The following is a 20,614-nucleotide window of genomic DNA, read 5'->3' as shown; positions in this document are numbered from 1 at the left end:
GAATTAAACTTTGTCAGTCTTAAATCTGTCATTGGACTAGGGTTGCCAGCTGTGCATTGGGAAAAACCTGGAGACTTTGGGAATGGAGTGGGCAGAATTGGGAGCCGGGAGAGACCCTGGTGAAGAATAATACTATGGAGTCCACCCTCTGAAGTGGCCATTTTCTCCAGGAGAACTGACCTCTTCAGTCTGGAGATGAGCTGTAATTCCAGAGGCTCCCCAGGTCCCACCTGGGGACTGGCCTCCTATCCGCCAGGCTGAACAGGTAACCTGAAGAACCAGGGATCCTGGATAGGGGGGGATCATCTGGGCATGGAATTGGGGTCACCATAGGCGACTATGAATTCCCTGCCTGGAGGCCCCTGGAGATCCCTTTCCACCCTGTGCGCGCACAGGAAAGCGTATCCCCATTACTAAACTCCGTTGGTCTTCACGTTGCCCCTGGACTCCAGCTTTGTCCTGTTGCCTCAGCCCAACGAGGCTACCCGCCTGCATCTAGCGAGCTAGCCAGACGAAGAGCTCTGTGCCGCTCAGAGGCTGGGAAAGCGTCGGTGACTATTTGCAGCCGCCGGCGGGGCGGGGCGGGGAGAAGGCAGAGCGGCAAGCCACCCTTCCCTCCTTTCTGCTCCGGGCCGGAGCAGGGGAGGCAGCAGCCCCAGCCGCAGCCGGAGGGAGTGGAAGGAGGCCGGAGCCGGAGCCGCTCTCCTCCCTTTGCGCGCTGCACTCTGGGCTAACATGGCCGCTTCCTGTCTCCCTCTGCGCTGACCGCCTTGGCCGCCTCTCCCTCCTCGCTGCGGGCATGGAGAAGAGCTCCAGCTGCGAGAGCCTCGGCTCCAAGCAGGCCGCCGCCGCCGCCGCCCGCCAGCCCAGCATGGACTCCCTCGCCAGGTAAGCGCGCCCTACCTGGCTGGCCCCGCGGAGGAGGGATGCGCGCAGAGCCATGGCCGGAGACCCCTCCTCGCAGGGGGACCAGAGATGCGCGGGATCCCTCGGACGCCTGCGGAGGGGGTGCTTGGGGGAGTCAGCTCTGGGCGGGGAGATACCTGGACAGGTGTGGGGTGGGGCTCAGCGTGGTAAAACGCCGTAAAGGCCACCTCCCCAAGCTGTCTTCTGCCTCCCCCGGGAGAGGGGACTGCCATCTGTGTGGAGGTCACTTGTAATGCCAGGGGATCTCCAGGCTGCACCTGGAGGTTGGGAACCCCAGAGAGAAGCCCCATTATACACATGCTTGTAGTTTCAGAAGCCTCGCCTTTTTTTCCCCCCCCTGGAAGAAATTCTGTGGGTTTAGTGGCTCCTTAAAGACTCAATGAGATTTGTGTCGGATTGACATTTTTTGGCCCTTAAGGCGTTTCTGTTTATTTCTGCACATACTCAGAGGCTTCCCTTTAGAAGTACATTTCCACTTGCGAAGTTGTGGCCGGTCATTCTGGACAACGGCCAGTGTGGCGCAGGAGTTAGGAGTGGCGTTCTCCGATCCGGAGAACCGGGTGTGATTCCCTGCTCCTCTTCCACAGGAAGCCGGCTGGGTGACCTTGGGCCAGTCGGTGTTCTCTCAGAATGCTCTCAGTCTCACCTGCCTCACAAGGTGCTTGTCGTGGGGAGAGGAAGCAAAAGGCCAGTATAAGCTGCTTTGAGACTCCTGGCCTTCTTCTAGCTCAGCAAAGGACCCTTGGGCCGTTTCCGCAGTTGTCTGTATTCTCCGGATCTCCCTCATTTTGGTCTCTGGAGAGTCAATTTGGTGTTGTGCCTTGCCGTGATCCCAGGCATGTTTATTTATTTATTTAGATTTTTTAATTTGATGATGATGATGTTAGCCATTCAGTCATTTTTGACTCCTGGCGATTCTATGGTTCCACCGTCGCCATATTTTTGATCTTGCACCGCTTCTTTTAGTTGTGTAATGTGCTGGCCGGTGTCCATTTTGATCGTATCTAACCACTGTGACCTTTGTCAGCCTGGTTTCCTTTTACCACTGACCAGTCCTGGCATAATTGCTCCCTCCGTTGAGGTGGACTGCATCATACGGCCGAAGTAAGTGAGCCAGAGTTGCATGATTTTGCCTACCAGTGATCTATCAAGCTTTATGCGCTGTAATATTTCCTTCTTTACACTGTGCAATAGGGCTTGAGAGAGGGACAAAATAAATAATTTTAAAAAATGCTGGAATTCTATGCACATGCCCCCTTGACCCCAACAAAATGTGAATCCAATGGCACCTTTAAGATCAACAAAGATTTATTCAAGGCGTGAGCTTTTGTGAGCAGGCATACTTCCTCAGACATTGACCCCTGTGAGCTTTATCCCGGAGGAAACTTAAGAGGACTGAGGTTTGTTCCAGAAAACTGCCTTATTTGTTAACTACCTTATAGGGTTCAGCAGGGTTAGGCAGGCTGCAAATCTCTTTCCCCCCAATACTTTCAATACAGGCTGGTGCGTGATTCTGGGATTGTATACCATGATGGCATCAGTTTAAAATCCTGCATCATAGTTTGGTAACATGGAACTGGTTTCATTTATTGTGCTAAACTGCTTAATATGTCATTTACTGTTGATGAGAGCCAGCTTGGTGTAGTGGTTAGGAGTGCAGACTTCTAAATTGGCGAGCCAGGTTCGATTCTGTGCTCCCCCACATGCAGCCAGCTGGGTGACCTTGGGCTTGCCAAGGCACTGATAAAACTGTTCTGACCCAGCAGTGATATCACTTAGCAATGGGGGTAGGAAGGGGATTTTTGCTTCTGCCATGTTGTGATGGTTTTTAAGTCTTTTAATGGGAGTTTTAATGGGGTTTTAAGACATTGTGACCCGCCACGAGCCGCTTAGGAAGTGGCGGGAAATAAATTGAAAAATAAATAAAATAAATAAATCAGGGCTCTCTCAGCCTCACCCACCTCACAGGGTGTCTGTTGTGGGGAGAGGAAAGGGAAGGCGACTGTAAGCCACTTTGAGACTCCTTCGGGTAGAGAAAAGTAGCATATAAGAACCAACTCTTCTTCCATTTCAAATTATACAATTCCTAGTCCTGTTACATTGCTCTTAGGCGTATCAGAATACTGATGACATTGATTTACCTCGTGTAATCCGCTTTGAGTTTCCCTGGGAAAGGCTCAGCATTAAATAATTAATTTGAAAAATATTGAGATACTTATACTCTGCTTTTTTCCCCAGTATGGAGCCAGAACAGTTTACAAAGCCATTCTCCCTTCCTCTATTGTATCCACACAACAGCATTGTGAGGTAGGTTAGATTGAAAAAGAGTGTGCCTATCCCAAGGTCATCCAGCAGACTTCATGTCTGCGTGGCAATTTGAACCTGGGTCTTCCCGATCCTTGTCTGATTTCTAACCCCTCTTCCATGTTGGTATCTAGTGCGATATTGCAAAGGACAATTTTATGAAGTATGCAATATTGTAAAGAGGGAAAGAAGGCCAGAAAGACTTTTCCCAAGTTTGAGAGGCAGTGGGCTAAGTTTAAATCCTCACTCAGCCATGGAAACTTGTTGGATGGTCTTGGGCCTTTAGCTGGCCCTCAGCCTAGCCTTCCTTACAGGGTTGTTGTGTGCAGCAGTTATCTCCTTACAAAGAAGGGCAGGATAAAAATGGCCTACATGTATTAATTTCCCATTGTGTGTAGGGCTAAATGTAGGGCTAAATGTAGAGCAACATGATTGGATGCTCACACCCCCCCCCCCATGAATTTCTGACTACTAAGAACCACAAAAGAGAACCTTGATATGGTTTGGGGCAATGACCCTTGGGAGAAGGAGACTTTAATTCATTGTTTTGGGATCGACCATTCCTTTCTGTGCCCAATGGAGACAAGTTCAGGTGTATCTCTCTTCTCTAAGGTTGACAACTCTGGCTTGGGAAATACCTGGAGATTTTGGGGGAGGAGCCAGAAGAGGGGAGGGTTTGGGGAGGGACTTCAGTAGGGTGTACTACCATGATGTTTGCCTTCAAAAAGCAGCCATTTTGTCCTGGTGACTGGAGATCAATTGTAATCCCAGAAGATTATTGCATGGTGCTAAACGACGTCAAAGAGCCTCTTGTGGCGCAGAGTGGTAAGGCAGCCGTCTGAAAGCTTTGCCCATGAGGCTGGGAGTTCAATCCCAGCAGCCGGCTCAAGGTTGACTCAGCCTTCCATCCTTCCGAGGTCGGTAAAATGAGTACCCAGCTTGCTGGGGGGTAAACGGTAATGACTGGGGAAGGCACTGGCAAACCACCCCGTATTGAGTCTGCCATGAAAACGCGAGAGGGCATCACCCCAAGGGTCAGACATGACTTGGTGCTTGCACAGGGGATACCTTTACCTTTAAATGACGTCAATTAAAAACAATACATTAAAATTGCGGTAGAAAAGATGCAAAAGCATACAATGCCAAATAATAATAAATACATACAATACCAAAAAATATGCCATAGATACCAAAAGGACCTTGTTCGCTTCAATCCAGTTGGATCTTGGTTGTCTGGAGATCCATTGGATCAATTTACATCAGGTTGTTTTGGTATCTGGCATATTGTTTGCCTCTGTAAGTATTCTTGCATATTTTATACTGTGATTTTAATGCATGGTTTGCAAATGACCTTGATTTCCCACTATCTCCTGGTGGTTGGCAGCCCTGTGTGGTCCCAGTCACTGTTCCCCTCTGTGGCTGCTTTCTGATTCCACATTTTGCATTGCAGGGATCTTGTTATAAATGAGACTCCTTGTTATTCCAAAGGAGTATAAGTTGCTACTCCTTTTCCCTTCAAATACATGTGTTCAGCAGTGGAATGTGCTGCCTAAGAAGGTGGTGAGCTCCCCCTCACTGACAGTCTTCAAGCAAAGGTTGGATACACACTTTTCTTGGATGCTTTAGGACAGGGGTAGTCAACCTGTGGTCCTCCAGATGTCCATGGACTACAATTCCCATGGGAATTGTAGTCCATGGATATCTGGAGGACCACAGGTTGACTACCCCTGCTTTAGGATGCTTTGGGCTGATCCTCCGTTTAGCAGGGGGTTGGACTAGATGGCCATTATGGCCCCTTCCAACTCTATGATTATGTGATTCTGTGTGGGCCTGGGCACCCCTGCTCCCCCACTCCACCCCCAAGAAGCAGTATATGGCATTTCAGGGTGACGCAAAATGTTATCGTATATTGTTGGAATTGCAATCCTGTGCTTGCTTGCTTGGAAAGAAATAACATTTGGTTCAGTGGGACGACCCAAAGTAAGTGCGCCAAAGGTTTACAGCAACCGACGCACCATGTGTAAGATCAGGCTGTAGACCTTTGAAGTTTTCTTTAGGGTGGGGGGAGAAAATACTGTACTTCCTCAGGCAGCTGCGTATCTATTCTCATCGTTTCTTTGATGCGAGAGCATTTCGGTGGCCTTGAAAAGGCTTTTGATTAGGATCATACAAATATCTGAAAGGAAATTTCTTCTTTTTGTGTGTGTGCGGTCCTTAATTCCCTCCCCTCTTTTTGTGGGATTTGAAGAGGGTTGTCCTGGATTCTCCGGAGAGCTTCTGGATCTTCAATTCAGTGGGCTGAGGAGGGTGCAGGAAACTGTCACTGGACTTCTAAGGCAGAAGTGGCTTTGGAAGATTCAGATTAGACAGTGCGCTTTTGTTTGCTTTCTGTTGCCAGGCTGTCTTCTGCACAGTCACTGGATTTTGTGGTTCCCCCCCATTGCCGATGTGGCTGCAGACAAAGGGCAGAAGCAATGGAGTTGTGGCAGGTTTCCCCTGTTTTCCTGCCCAAATTCCTGTACTAGTGAGCCATGGCCTTTGTGTTTTACAATCATAGAGTTGGAATGGACCTCCAGGGTCATCTAGAATCATTCTAGGGTGGGAAGGGGCCATACAGGCCATCTAGTCCAACCCCCTGCTCAATGCAGGATCAGCCCTAACCATCCTAAAGCATCCAAGAAAAGTGCGTATCCAACCTTTGCTTGAAGACTGCCAGTGAGGGGGAGCTCACCACCTCTTTAGGCAGCCTATTCCACTGCTGAACTAGTCCAGCTAGTCCAACTGCATGCAGAATGCAGGAAATTCACCACTACCTGCCCATCAGTGACCCCAGTTCTATGCCCAGATGATGCCCCCTCCCCAGACCAGAATCCCTGACCAGCCTGGCCTGGAGGAAATTCACCTTCTGATCCCAAAGTGGCAATCGGCATTTCCCTGGGCACCCAAGAAAGGGCCACAAGAGCCAAGCCCCGACACAGTCCCTTCTGCCCACCTATTTACAATCTGCCTAAGTTCACAGAATCAGCTATCTAGCCTCTGCTTAAAAACTCCCAAAGGAGGAGAACCTTTGGAATCACTCTGTCAGGAGTTTCTTCCCGATGTTTAGCCAAAATTTCCTTTGAATTAATTTCAGCCCATTGGTTCTGGTCCCGATGCTCTGGGGTAACTGAAAACAACTCTGTTCCATCTTCTATGTCAGTGGTCCCCAACGCCCGGTCCGGGGACCGGTCCCGGTCCGTGGATCAGTCGGTACTGGGCTGCAGCGCCTCCTCATCCTCCTCCCCAGCTGCTGCCTCGGGGGCTGCCCTGCCACTCTGCCGCCAGCTCACCTTGGTGCTCTCTGGCGGCCGGCATGGCTGGGGCTCCCCCTTGGCATGGGACTGGAAGTGGGCGGCTGGAAATCAGGGGCGCCAGCAGGAAAGCAAGTGGAGCAGGAGCTCAGGCAGCGGCAACGTCCCTCGGCAAAAGACTACCCCCCCCCCAGGCCTCAGTAAAATTGTCAAATGTTGACCGGTCCCCGGTGATCAGAAGGTTGGGGACCACTGTTCTATGTGACAGCCCTTCAGGTACTTTAAGATAGCTATCAAATCACCTGTTAGTCGTCTTCTTTCCAGGCTAAACAGACCAAGGTCTTTCGTATGCCACATTGTTCTTCAGGCAGTATAGCCCTGAGAGCACTTTTAAACCTCAGTAAGAATCTGTTTAGAACTGCTCTCTTAATCTCGCAGGAAGCTGCTATCTATATGGCTGAACCGGGTGAATTTTTGGGGACCCATCCCATAGTTAGTGTCAGAGCAATATATTTTCCCCAGTAGTGCAGCTAGACAAATTGCAACTCTGGTCTTTATGGGCTTATGGAAAGGCCCAGGTGGTAATGTTTATTACAAAAGCAAAACCACAGCCTGATTTTGGGGGCTCTCCTGCCCAGACAGTGACTCAGAGCCCCCGATGTCTGACAGCAAAACTGGTTTGGAATGCAGAAGAACGCTTGACCAGTCCCTAAAAATCCCATGTAGGCCATCTCAAGAAGATCGTAGGACTGCCTAATGCTGAAGGGGGATGCTCCTTGCACTTCCCGGCACCCTCAATAAAGCTGAATAGAGCAGCAGGGGGGAAAGCATTACAAAGCACCACACTCACCTCCAGCTAGGAATCCAGCTGTAGATTTTACCATAGAGTCTCAGGAAGACCTTGGAGTGTGGCACAGTGTGGTGATGTCACTTCCCGTTATGTAGACAGAAGTGGCACTGGGCAGCACCGTTTCACCCGGTCCCCTCCCCCTAGCTCGAGGGTGGAAACCGTAAAAACAGTCAACATGATGTAATGGTTAACTTTCATCTGGAGAACCAGGTTTGATTCCCACTTCCTCCACATGCAGCCGGCTGGGTGACCTTGGGCCAGTCACAGTTGTCTTTCTCTCACAGAGCTCTCTTAGTCTCACCTCCCTCCCAGGGTGTCTGTTCTGGGGAGAAGAAGGGAAGGTGATGGCAAGCTACTTTGAGACTCCTTTGGGCTGTGAAAAGTGGGGTATAAAAACCAACTCTGCTTCTTATTTTACTTGAGATCTTGGACAGCCGTTGCTGGTCAGAACTAGATAGATCAGGAGTATTTTAAGTATTCTTTGCAAGCTATTTTAAAAATAAGGCACTTAAAGTCAGGCTACTTGCGATTCTGGCAACATTCTGTTTTTTAAAAATCCATGTTTGCATAGAATAATTTCGGTGGTGGCAATCCACACTACACATGCACACAACAATAACAAGGCAAAGGGAGGCAGGCCATGATGTTTCTGTATCTAGTGCATAGTATCATTTGTAGAACATATGAAACACATGCCATCTGCTTTTCTATTTTAAGGCTCAAATATGATGTTTCATGCTGAGACTTGGGTGGAGGGGCAGCTTCTTGTGTGTTGTGCATGCTTCAGTTTGTAGACAGTTGAATCTTGGGCTTGCAACTCTGTTTGGTACAGCTGGCACATCATCTGAGCTGGGTATGCATTTCATCATTTCCTTTTCCTTTGCTTCCCCTACCTAAGTTATGCCATCTCCGTATAGGTGGCCGGCGGAGGAAACTAAATGGGCAGGGAGGGGGTGGCTTTTAACTGTTTCAAGGGTGGTGTAGAAGTTTAAAAGACTCTTGTGGCGCAGAGTGGTAAGGCAGCAGACATGCAGTCTGAAAACTCTGCCCATGAGGCTGGGAGTTCTATCCCAGCAGCCGGCTCAAGGTTGACTCAGCCTTCCATCCTTCCGAGGTCGGTAAAATGAGTACCCAGCTTGCTGGGGGGTAAAACGGTAATGACTGGGGAAGGGAATGGCAAACCACCCCGTATTGAGTCTGCCATGAAAATGCTAGAGGGCGTCACCCCAAGGGTCAGACATGACTCGGTGCTTGCACAGGGGATACCTTTACCTTTATAGAAGTTTAATACATAAAGCAGCAGCAGCATAATCTGCCCCTCACTCCAAGCCTAGCAAACCTTAATTCTGGGGACATGGCAGTTTCATAACAGTGGTTTGCTTTGTCCTCCTTCTGCCAGTCCATCGTGGGGGAAGGCAAGGATGAAGACCTAGACCGGGGGTCAAATCTATGTCCGCTGACTGCTGGGAGTCTCAATGAGCCCTTCCGGGTTCTGAAGGTTAAATTTAAAGGTACATGTTCTCATTTCCAGCCCACCCACTCCCCTGGCAAAGCAGCCATGGTAGGTATGGCTTAGGATGAGTGACCCTGCAAAGGGGGAGGCAAGAGACCCTTAACCCTTTTCTTGCCAGCTGTGCCTCTACTGATATGAAGCCACCCTTATGCTGAATCAAACTATTGTCCATTGATAGGGCCGCCGACTCCAGGTTGGCAAATACCGGGAGATTCGGGGGCTGGAGCCTGAGGAAGGGATTTTGGGAAGGGAAGGGATTTCAGTGGGGTATAATGCCATAGAATCCCCCTTCCAAAGTGGACATTTGCTCCAGATGAACTGTTCCCTGTCACCTGAAATTCAGTCATAATAGTGGGAGATTTCCACCCAACAACCTGGAGGGGGGCAACCCTATTTATCAAACTTAACATTGGCTTTTGTGGTTTTCTCAGGTTGTGGGGCCACGTTCTGGTCGTCTTTGCTCCTCATGTTTCACCTGCATCCTTGCCTGACATCTTGAGAGATCTGTCACAGCGAGATGTGTATCTCTCTGTGGCACGGTGTGACTGGGGTTGAATGTCCTTTTATATCATTCACCTCTCGGTTGGAGGTGAGATGCATCTGCAGGTATGAGCCTAATGGTTAGGAGCCAGAACTACCAGAACACAGCCCCACAACTCAAGAAAATGACAAAACCCAGTTGATTCCAGCTGTGAAAGCCTTCGACATCAAACTCAAGATCGTCTGCACCAACCAGCAGTAATTTTTGAGAGTTTAATGCAGAGGTCTTTCACATCTTCTGCGATTGCAGCTTTGTGCTTGAGATGCCAGGGATTGAACCGGGGACCTTCTGTATGTAGAGTTTATAGACTACACCCAGGGCCCCCAGCATGGTGCCCTTGGCATTGACTGACACTGTTCCAGGTACCCACCAAGTGTTTTTAACAAGTAGGGAAGCTGATGAGGGAAGCATTGTCCCCTTCCCTTGATCTGAATCTTCCCTAGACTGCTTTTCATTTTAAAAAACCCCACTGGGTGATAGCGTTGTGAGCTCTGGGTTGGGACATATCTGGAGATTTGGAGGAGTGGAGCTTGGAACATGGTGGGCTTTAGGGATGGGTAAGGACCCAGCAGGGTGTAATGCCATAGAGCATTGGTTCTCAACCTGGGGGTCAGGAACCCTTCGGGGGTCGAATGACCCTTTCATGACAGGGCAAGCAGCTTGACCAGGGGGGGGGCACCATCTACACAACAGCCTTGCGGGGTAGATCCAGATAGAGCGTTCGTCTGTCTGGAGCAGAGGAAAAGAGCGAGATCAGTTTGGTGGGACGAGAGGCAGAACTGAACTGAGAAACCCCGGGAAAAAACCCAATTGATATACAATCATGAACAATGGATCTTCAAGCCATGGGTCAGTTTTGGTTTAATTTCTGTGAAAGAACACTTGCATAATTTGATGGCTGGGGGAAACCACAACACGAGGAACTTAATTAAAGGGTCATGGCATTAGGAAGGTTGAGAACCACTGCTGGAGAGCCTACCCTCATGGTCACCCGGAGAGAAATTGCGATAGTGGGAGAGCTCAAATTGCCACCTGGAAATTAGCAACCCAATTCGGTGGAGACTGGATCGGGCTCTGGTTATTCTTCCCCTCCCCTCCACCGTCATTTCTCATACACTCTCCAGTCTGGTTTTATAGCTTAAGGGTTAGCACCACGTTTTTAAACGGGAAAATTGGATTCTCTATCCCCAGTTCCGAAGGCCTGTGTTCTGAGGGTGCTTTTGAGTCATGAAATGTATGATTCAGTGGAGGCTGAGGGTGGGTCCTTAGGAGGACGGGGTGTTGCATTTCAATGGGTCTTGGCTTTCTGTTCTGGGAGGCCAGCTTGAGATCTCAACAATCCATGCCTTGTTTACTATGGAGAATGCAGGCTTTTTGTCCTTCTCCCTCCCTCCCAATTTTTTTTTCCTTTTTTTTTTTTTTTTTGAAAAATGACTAATAGTGCTTGAGCATCGCTTTGGACACTGCGGGCTATTGTGTGTTGACAGAGAAGGGAACTGACGCTACAAGAAGCAGCCCGCTCCCGATCCCAGTAGAAGGGTACCTTTCTCCGTCGCTCGTGGGAAAATATGTCCCAGATAGAAATTCAGCAGGAGGCGCTTCTGATTTCGGGCTCTCTCTCTCTCGCTCCTGTCCAGTAGCATATTCTTCCCGAGGAAGAACACTCAAGTGGAAGCCAGACGCGGAATTGTTTGGAGTCAGCAGCAAATTGTGCTGAGGAGAGGGATTTAGGAGGAGGCAGGATCGTTCAGAAGCAAAGGGAATTTGTTCTTAGAATGGCAAGGCCAAGTTTAGATCGTCTTGTTTTCCCTGGAACTCCTCACGGTTGCAGAGGATTCCGGGGAGTGTCTTAGGGCAGGGGTAGTCAACCCGTGGTCCTCCAGATGTCCATGGACTACAATTCCCATGAGCCGCCAGCAAATGCTGGCAAGGGCTCATGGGAATTGTAATCCATGGACATCTGGAGGACCACAGGTTGACTGCCCCTATCTTAGGGTACGGATTTGAGTCAGCCTTTCCTTCCTCTCCCTACAACAGGCATTCTGCAAGGTGGGTGGGACTGAGAGAGCTCTGAGAGAACTGTGACTGGGCCAAGGTCACCTAGGTGGTTGTATGTGGAGGAAGAGTGGGGAAGTAAACCCAGTTCTCCAGATTAGAGGACTCTGCTCTTAGCCGCTTCACCTCACTGGCTCTCTGAAGGAGTGGAGTTTAGGGAAGGGACTTCGGTAGACTGTAATGCTGTGCAGTTCACCTTCCAAAGCAGCCATGTTCTCCAGGTGAAGCAGAATAAATGTATTAAATAAGTAAGAAATAAATAAGTGATCAGTGTAGCCTGGGGATGTAATTTCTAGGGACCTCCAGGCCCCACCTGGAGACTGACGGAAGACAAAATCTGCTTCCGTCGTTCCCCACCTGGAGTCCACCAATAAAGCTTATAAGCACAATACTGTTCAAATTAGTATGTTTAAATTTTTAATTAAATTAAAATCCAATTTAATTTTCCACTTCTATTCCGCCCTTCCCTAGCAGCTCAGAGCGGATCACCAGAAGATCCGATACAATATAAGATAATATTTTTAAAAAACACAATATAATTATAACATTTAAAATTCAAAACAAACAAATTATAGCCGCCACCTCCTCACAGGGACTTATATTAACTAATTAAGCTGAGGGTTTTGCATAAATTGAATAAAAATGGGATGTAAAAGGGGGGACGATGACCGTGAATTGGAAGTACCAAAAAAAAAAAGAAGGAAAAATTTTAAAGGCTCATAAGACCCCAAGAAGAATAGAAGAGAGTAGTGATGTTATTCCTGAAATCAACCCACTGTTTTAAGTATATAAGAAGAGTCATTGGCATTTAAACCAGTCTGCTCAGGAATTATCATTGTCCATTGCTGTAGAACAGGTCCCTTCCAACCCTATGATTCTAACAATACTTAATCTCAAGAGCCACATGTACCCTTACCTGATGAGATAGATCAAGATAGTTAGCCATGTGTCTGTATTCTGTAGCACTAGAAAAGAGCAAGAGTCCAGGAGTACCTTAAAGATTAACCAAACTCATTGTGAGTCACCATTCTGAAAAGTCGTGAGTCACTGTATCTGAAGAAGTGAGCAGTGACTCACAGAAGCTCCTACTCTGCCACAAATTTTGTTTTGTCTATGACCGTTTATGCACTGGAGGTTTCATGCCAGGCTGCAGGCTGGAGTTTTAGTCGTGGCAGGTTGCCCCACCTCTTCCTGCACCCACAGGGGGGAACATTTGGCCTGGTGCACCTCATCCACCCCTGATTTGTGCTCCTGCATGGGAGCTGGGGCAGTGAAGTTCCCAGTGCATAAACGGTTTTTAAGATGCTACCGGGCTCTTAGTCTTTTCTGCATTCCCCAATGAGGCATCTGTCCCATGTCTCAGTGACTTGGTTTTTTTACTCCCTGAATGAGTCTCAAAGCGGCTTCCATTCACCTTCCCTTTCCTCTCCCCACCACAGACACACTGTGAGATAAAGGAGCCTGAGAGAGCCCTGATATTAATGAAGAAGAAGAGTTGGTTCTTATATGCCACTTTACCCGAAGGAGTCTCAAAGCGGTTTACATTCGCCTTCCCTTCCTCTCCCCACAACAGATACCCTGTGAGGGAGGTGAGGCTGAGAGAGCTCCTGACAGGACTTTTTGGTTCGAACAGCACTATCAGGGCTGTGACTAGCCCAAGGTCACCCAGCTGGCTGCATGTGGAGGAGCAGGGAATCAAACCTGCCTTGCCAAATTAGAAGCCCCCGTTCTTTGGGGTGTTCTTCACATTTGGGAGGGGTAAAGCTAGCCTTTTGAGACGTAAATCACAACTTCCTTTACAGTTTCAAATAACTTCAAGCTTGCAGCCATAAAACTCATTTTCTACAGTGGAAAGACTAGACTCTGTTGTTGGTGATTCGTGGTAACCCTGGGAAATCTACAGGCCTCACCTAGTTATTGGCAACCCTGAACATTATTTATTTTATTATTCGATTTATTATCCGATAGAGCAGCAGTAGTCAACCTGTGGTCCTCCAGATGTTCATGGACTACAATTCCCATGAGCCCCTGCCAGCAAACGCTGGCAGGGGCTCATGGGAATTGCAGTCCATGAACATCTGGAGGACCACAGGTTGGCTACCCCTGCCTTAGAGTGAGCTTTCCTTGACTATAGCAAGTTTCTCTGCATTGGTATTGCTGAAGGTGCAATGCTGATTGTCTCTGGAAGGGTTAGCCAGTGGCTGTGAGGAATTTTTAAAACAGATATGCGGTTCTGCAGAACTAAATGGTCTTTCTTTCTCCCCCTGCTCCCTCCCTTTTTCAGTAATGCATCCGCTTCTCATTCGGACCATTCAGCGCAGACAAAATCTGCTTCCGTCGTCTCATCGGATTCCGTCTCCACCTCCACGGAGAACTATTCTCCAGATTTAAGGGTAAGTCTTAAAGCAACGCAGGCCTCAGAGTCTTGAGGCAACATAAAGAGCCAGCTTGGTGTGGTGGTTAACAGCGGCAGACTGTAATCTCGAGACCCGGGTTTGACTCCCCGCTCCTTTCCATGCGGCCAGCTGGGCGACCTTGGGCCAGGGACAGTTCTCTCAGAGCTCTCTCAGCCTCACCTACCTCACGGGGTGTCTGTTGTGGGGAGAGGAAAGGAAGTCAGTTGTAAGCTGCTTTGAGGCTCCTTTGGGAAGTAAGAAGTGGGGTACAAAAAGCAACTGTTTTTTGGCTACCCAGGAAAAAAATTAAAAGACTCGCAAGGCCCGCTAGGTGCCCTCTGATTAGTCATGATTTTCTCACAAAGAGAAAGTGATTGTCAACTGAGACACCTGAGGACTGCAGGGTGGCCTTAGGCCAGTCACAATTCTCTTATAGCTTTCTCTCAGCCGCGCCCCGAATCTCACAAGGGGCCTGTTGTGGGGAGAGGCAGGGGAGGTGATTGTAAGCCCCCCTCGAGACTCATGAGGCATGCTTTGGCCTGTCACAGTTCTCTCTGAGCTCTCTCAGCCTCACGTACCTCACAGAATGTTACGCTTTCACATTCAGCGAGCACTGAAGCTCAAGGCGGCCTGCGCCACTGTGCAGAGGGACGGGGCGGTGCTGGTGGGAGCACGCCAGATAGCGCCCTCCCCTCCACGGCGCTGGCCACCTTGAGCTTCGGTGCTCGCCGAAGTGTGCCGGATCACGCAACCCTAGTCAGGCTACCTTGAAATTCTCTTTATTTTCCACATACTCCCAAATGGGGAATTGCATTGTGACAAGATTGTCTGTCTAAAATCTGCAGCGCGACCTTGGATATTCCCTCCCAGCTACCTACGTTTTTGATGAAAGAAGCAAATGTTTCTGTGCCAAGTATTGTCAGCAGTATGAATCTCAGCACTGCGGATTTCCATTCGTCGCCCTTTCTAGACATAAGTCTGGCCTTGCTGTTAGAACTGGTCAGCACTACAAAGTCTGGGAGTGTTTTTCAAGTTGTAGTCTAGGAAACCTGCAATTCCACTCCGAGGAAATCAGTAATACAAGACAAAGTGTTTTGCTTCCCCATTGCTGGCTTGGTGTCCTGATTAAGAGAGGTGGCCTCTAATCTGGAGAACTGCGTTTGATTCTCTGCTCCTCCATATGCAGCCAGCTGGGTGACCTTGTGCCATTCACAGTTCTTTCAGAGCTCTCTCATCTCACTGGCCTCACAGGGTGTCTGTTGAGGGGTTGTGAAAAGCAGGGTATAGTTCTTAGCAAATCGGTGAGTGGGAGAGTATAGCTGAAGGTGGAAAAATAGTTCTGAGTCTATTTGCCAAGGAAAGCACTGGTAGGAAAGCAGAAACTTTTGTCGTGTGGCAGAAGATGCTTTGTCTTCCCAGAATACCTTTGGGGTGTGTTTTTCTGCAGCTCCAGGACAACGGTAGGAGGTGGGAGAAGAAAATCAGGAAAGCTTTGTGAGGGTGGTTATGCATTTAGAGAGCCAGCTTGATGGTGGTGGTCATTTTCACAGTCAGAGTAGTTCAGCAGTGGAATAGGCTGCCTAAGGAGGTGGTGAGCTCCCCCTCACTGGCAGTCTTCAAGCAAAGGTTGGATACACACTTTTCTTGGATGCTTTAGGATGCTTTGGGCTGATCCTGTGTTGAGATATCTAGCCTATATCGTTGTAAAAGGTAAAGGTAAAGGTATCCCCTGTGCAAGCACCGAGTCATGTCTGACCCTTGGGGTGACACCCTCTAGCGTTTTCATGGCAGACTCAGTACAGGGTGGTTTGCCAGTGCCTTCCCCAGTCATTACCGTTTACCCCCCAGCAAGCTGGGTACTCATTTTACCGACCTCGGAAGGATAGAAGGCTGAGTCAACCTTGAGCCGGCTGCTGGAGATTATTTGCAAAATAGCAGGAAATCCCTAATCTAAATATGCTAATTGCACATCTCCCCTGATGCCCCCTTTAGGATATTCTTCATAGGCTCTTGAATCATGCAAACAATAGATCTTGCATATCCTAACAGTCTTTTCTGTAGTGTGAACCAGAACCATTGGGATGAAATTAATTCAAAAGAAATTCCGTCTAAACCTCCGGAAGAAGTTCCTGACAGTTAGAGTGCTTTCTCAGTGGAACAGGCTTCCTCAAGAGGTGGTGGGTTCTCCATCTTTGGAAATTTTTAAACAGAGTCTGGATTGCCATCTGATGAAGAGGCTGATTCTGTGAAGGTTCAAGGGGGTGACAGGTGACAGTGGATGAGCGATAGGGTTGTGAATGTCTTGCATAGTGCAGGGGGTTGGACTAGATGACCCATGAGATCCCAACTCTGTGATTCTGTGTGAAGCATCCCTGGGAACCTTGAAGGTCACGCAGTCATGTCTTTGATAGCCAGTGCCTGGTGACCGAGACTCCTCCTTTTGTAATGCTTTCATTTCTAAAAATGGCACAATTCATAACTGTTTTATTTTTCTTAGGGGCTTTCTAAAAATTCTTGATCCCTTACGTCTTGAGCCGTGAAGGAAATTTTGCTTATCGGAGCAGGATTCTCTTAATGTCGCCCTTCCCTGCCCTCTGTTTTATAGCACTCTCGTCATAGACCTGCCATAGCCCAGGTTACAAGATATTGATTTAGTGCAAATTAGATCAAGGAAAGCCAGACTCAGTCAATCTTCTGTCTCCGAGGTAAGGCGGAAAGGGAAGCCCCCCCCCCTCCCCTTTTCCAACGTGTTCACTGTTCACGTTTCAGGAGACAGCCAAAAACGAAGGTGATCTGAATAACGTTCAAGGTCCCTGGGTGTTTGCATAGGCATTAAGCGTACGGCAAGGATGCTGCAGGGAGTGTATTTATGACTGTCATCCACAAGGACCAGAAGGCTGGAAGGAATAAGTCAGCGGCCTTGGTACGTCCTCTTCGGAGGTGATCTATGATTTCCTAACCGGCTCCTGTATTTCTTCCAGTAATGAACCGTAGGTGAATCTCTTTTGCAAAGGGTAAGAGGTTTCTCTTTTCTTTTTCCCTTTCTCCGTAAGCGTGCTAAGTCTACAAGAAAAGCAGTCTGAACGGAACTTTAGATAAGACATGAAAAACCGCTGGCGTGAGACTATAGTTAGAGAACGTGATTGGTCAAATATCTGGTGGGATATGTGTATTTAAAAAAAAAACCAGTGTATTGTGGGAGGTAGCTCTTGTTAACATCCTTGAATCATAAGAAATTCTGTGGTTATATCTCACTGGGGTCGTTTGCTTTGTGTTCCTGAGCAGAAATCCATCCCTTGACACCCAAAACTCACATTCCATTAATTTGGCATAATGATCCGTATTATACAATATTAAGCCTTTTTGTTTCCTTAAGGAGAAATCATAGAAAGTAAGTGACTCTGCTTCCATGTACAGAGATACTTTTGCTGATTTGGTTTAGTAGAAAGGGGGAAAACCTTTACAACTGTGCAACTCCAGAACTCAAGCTGTTTGGACATTTTCCAGGTTACCACCATGCCTCTTGAGTTGCAGTCTGGTTTTGCAGTGCATGACATTGAATTTATTGACTGTTGGGTGTGGGAGAACAAGGGGGGAATTTGGAATCAGGATCATCTTTGCAGTAGATAGAACCGTAGAGTTGGAAGGGGTCGCCAGGGTCATCTAGTCCAACCCCCTGCAGAATGCAGGAAACTTACAACTACCTGACCACCCACAGTAGCCCCAATTCCGTGCCCAGATGATGCCCCCCCCCAAAAAAAACCAGAATCCCTGGCCAGTCTGGCCTGGAGGAAATTCACCTCCCAACTCCAGAGTGGTCATCGGCATTAGCCTGGGCATGCAAGAAAAGGCCACAATATGTTATACTCAATCAAGCAATTGCTTACTTACGCATTTATATTTATATTTATATTTATATTTATATTTATATTTATATTTATATTTATATTTATATTTATATTTATATTTATATTTATATTTATATTTATATTTATATTTATATTTATATTTATATTTATATTTATATTTATATTTATATTTATATTTATATTTATATTTATATTTATATTTATATTTATATTTATATTTATATTTATATTTATATTTATATTTATATTTATATTTATATTTATATTTATATTTATATACCGCCCTCCCTTGCGGCTCAGGGCAGTTACAGAAGCATATAGAAATGGGAAGATCTGTACCAAGACAGAGAGGGGATAAAAAGGCTGGTCTGAACACTGATTTAAATATGTCAAAAAGAATGTTAAAAGAGGAAATAGAAGAGTTTTTTATACCCCACTTTTCACTGCCTGAAGGAGTATTAAAGCAGCTTACAATCATCTTCCCTTCACATTCCCTTTCCTCTCCCCACAACAGACACCCTGTGAGGGAGGTGGGACTGAGAGAAACCTGACCAGGACTGTTTTGTGATAACTATCAGGGCTGTGCGGAGCCCAAGGTCACCCAGCTGGCTGCATGTGGAGGAGCAGGGAATCAAACCTGGCTCACCAGATTAGAAGCCCCCACTCACTACACCACCCTGGCTGTTGTACTGTTTTTTTCTTAAGCTTTCAGGTCTTTGTGTGTAAAGGAGGGATTACTTGCAGGTGAGAGGAGGGCTTGAAATTGTTGGAATAGACCAGGGGTAGTCAACCTGTGGTCCTCCAGATGTCCATGGACTATGTCTGCTGGCAGGGGCTTATGGGAATTGTAGTCCATGGACATCTGGAGGACCACAGGTTGACTACTCCTGGAATAGACAATGTCTGGTGTACAAAGACAAGAAGAGAAGACCCTGAAGGGGGCAGCAAGAAGACTGTTAGATAGGTCAGAGAGTTCAGGACCTTTCTCTCCTATTAAGTGTGCTTTCTTGTCTGTCCTAAGATTGCTACTCTTAGGGCAATACCCTGCTTCTTCTCGGAAGCTTCATCTCTCTTCTTAGGTAGTCATGTAGGCAGACGCCTGTCCCTATCCCTCTACTCCACTATCACAGTGTGTAGTTCCATAAATAAATCCTTTTATCGCCTTTATCCTAAAATACAGCGTGTGCATATCTTTGACTTATTTACTCTGCTAACAGAAATTGCATCTAGTATAAAAAGCTTGAAATTGCATCTAGCACAAAAGACTGCATGGCTTCACAGTTTAAAACCAGATTTAGTTTATTGAAGCATTTCATCCATCAGGCTAAAACTGACTAGCTTTGTTGGTCTTATATTGTGCCACTTGACTCCAACTTGGTTCTGGTAAAAACAGATGGAGGTGACACAGATAAGCTTTCTCACCTTACATGAAGGCAGCAGGGTGTGGTGGTTAAGAGCGGCAGCTTCTAATCTGGGAAGGTGGGTTTGATTCCCTGTTCCTTGGCATGCAGCCAGCCAGGTGACCTTGGGCTCATCACAGTCCTGATAATGCTGTTCTCACAGAGCAGTCCTGTCAGAGTTCTCTCAGCCCCACCTACCTCACAGGGTGCCTGTTGTGGGGAAAGGAAGGGAAGGCGATCGTAAGCCTTCGGCTAGTAAAAAGCCGGGTATATAAACAAACTCTTCTTCTTCTGAAATAGTGGTATAAATCAAAAGCTGAGCAGAGCTGAGCTGGCCCCTTTCCTGTTTTAGACTCTGAAATTATTTTTATCTAATAATTCTTGGCGCACAAGCATTTCCCCTCTGCTCTAATCAAGCTGATTACAATATGCACAGTACCTTTGCATCCTTTACAAGCCTATCTTTACAGCATCTCTCTCCCCTTCTGACTGGAATAAAAGGTCACAGAGATCTCCATTTCTGCCTATATCTGACGATTGGAAGCTCATGTCCTGAAGTGCTTACTGGTCTCCAAGGTGTCCCTGGGCATGACTGGACACGATAAAGAATTATCTTGACACTGAAGCTGCTCAGGGGTTATGGTTTTGAGAGGTTCTTCTTTTCTTTTTGAAGGAGGCTGTTTTGGTTTAGAAATCTCACAGACACATCTCGAAGCTTGTCTGAAGAACATTTGGGGATTAATTCCACTGGGAATAGTTGATGGAAATCTGCCCCTCCAACTACCCTGTGGTTCACAAGTCTTATTCCCCTATACTTGGGATGGCCAAATTGCAGCTATCCAGATGTCCATGGACTACAATTCCCATGAGCCCCTGCCAGCATTGCTCATGGGAATTGTAGTCCATGGACATCTGGATAGCTGCAATTTGGCTACCCCTGCTCTACATGCTGCCAGTTTGTCAGCTGACCCTCCTCCGCCCGGCCTTAAAACTACTCACAATCTGTCCCCTTCTACGTCCGCCAAAATGATCCTTCCCAGCCGGGAAAACAGAGCTGCACCTTACAGTGCCATAGGAAATGGCAAAGAGAATTGTATGGTATGAGGCAGAAATAGTAGTTTCCTGCTTAATTCTTTTGTCTTTCTTTTTTTTTTTTGAGTCTCTCTCTTTGGTTATGGGTGGGAAACAATGGAGGAGAAAATAGTGGCTGGTAAAAGAAAGCCCCCACAAACCTCCTGGTTGGCTGTTCCATTTCCCATGCAGTTTCTGGTGGCTGCAAATCAGAGAATACTCACTATATGGGCGTGGCCAAGGAAAGCCCCCACAAACCTCCTGGTTAGCCGCTCCATTTCCCATGCAAGTTTCTGGTGGCTACAATAACAGAATTCTCACCCTATGGGCGTGGCCAAAAATGCTCTCTCCTTAGTTAGGACTTAACCCTGATTGCTTTGTATACATTTGGGAAAAGG

At 47.5% G+C, this 20,614-nt stretch overlaps 1 protein-coding gene across 2 annotated transcripts in view; it reads left to right on the top strand.

Moving 5' to 3' along the window:
• Nucleotides 1-612: 612 nt before the first annotated feature.
• The window catches only part of MTMR2 (myotubularin related protein 2), a 49,080-nt gene continuing 29,078 nt past the window's right edge, over nucleotides 613-20,614 (top strand). The window contains exons 1-2 of one of the 2 annotated variants that reach the window (XM_077341489.1): nucleotides 613-888; nucleotides 13,765-13,873. In XM_077341489.1, the coding sequence (XP_077197604.1) occupies nucleotides 800-888; nucleotides 13,765-13,873 (198 nt within the window). In that variant the 5' untranslated portion in view covers nucleotides 613-799. The remainder of the gene's footprint in view (nucleotides 889-13,764; nucleotides 13,874-20,614) is intronic. The other variant, XM_077341487.1, reaches the window with a different exon arrangement.

This window comes from Paroedura picta, chromosome 6 (genome assembly GCF_049243985.1).
Source record: "Paroedura picta isolate Pp20150507F chromosome 6, Ppicta_v3.0, whole genome shotgun sequence".
In the NCBI taxonomy this organism is placed as follows: domain Eukaryota; kingdom Metazoa; phylum Chordata; class Lepidosauria; order Squamata; family Gekkonidae; genus Paroedura; species Paroedura picta.
The sequence above is the reverse complement of the archived record's forward strand: the minus strand, read 5'-3'. Positions and strand labels throughout refer to the sequence as shown.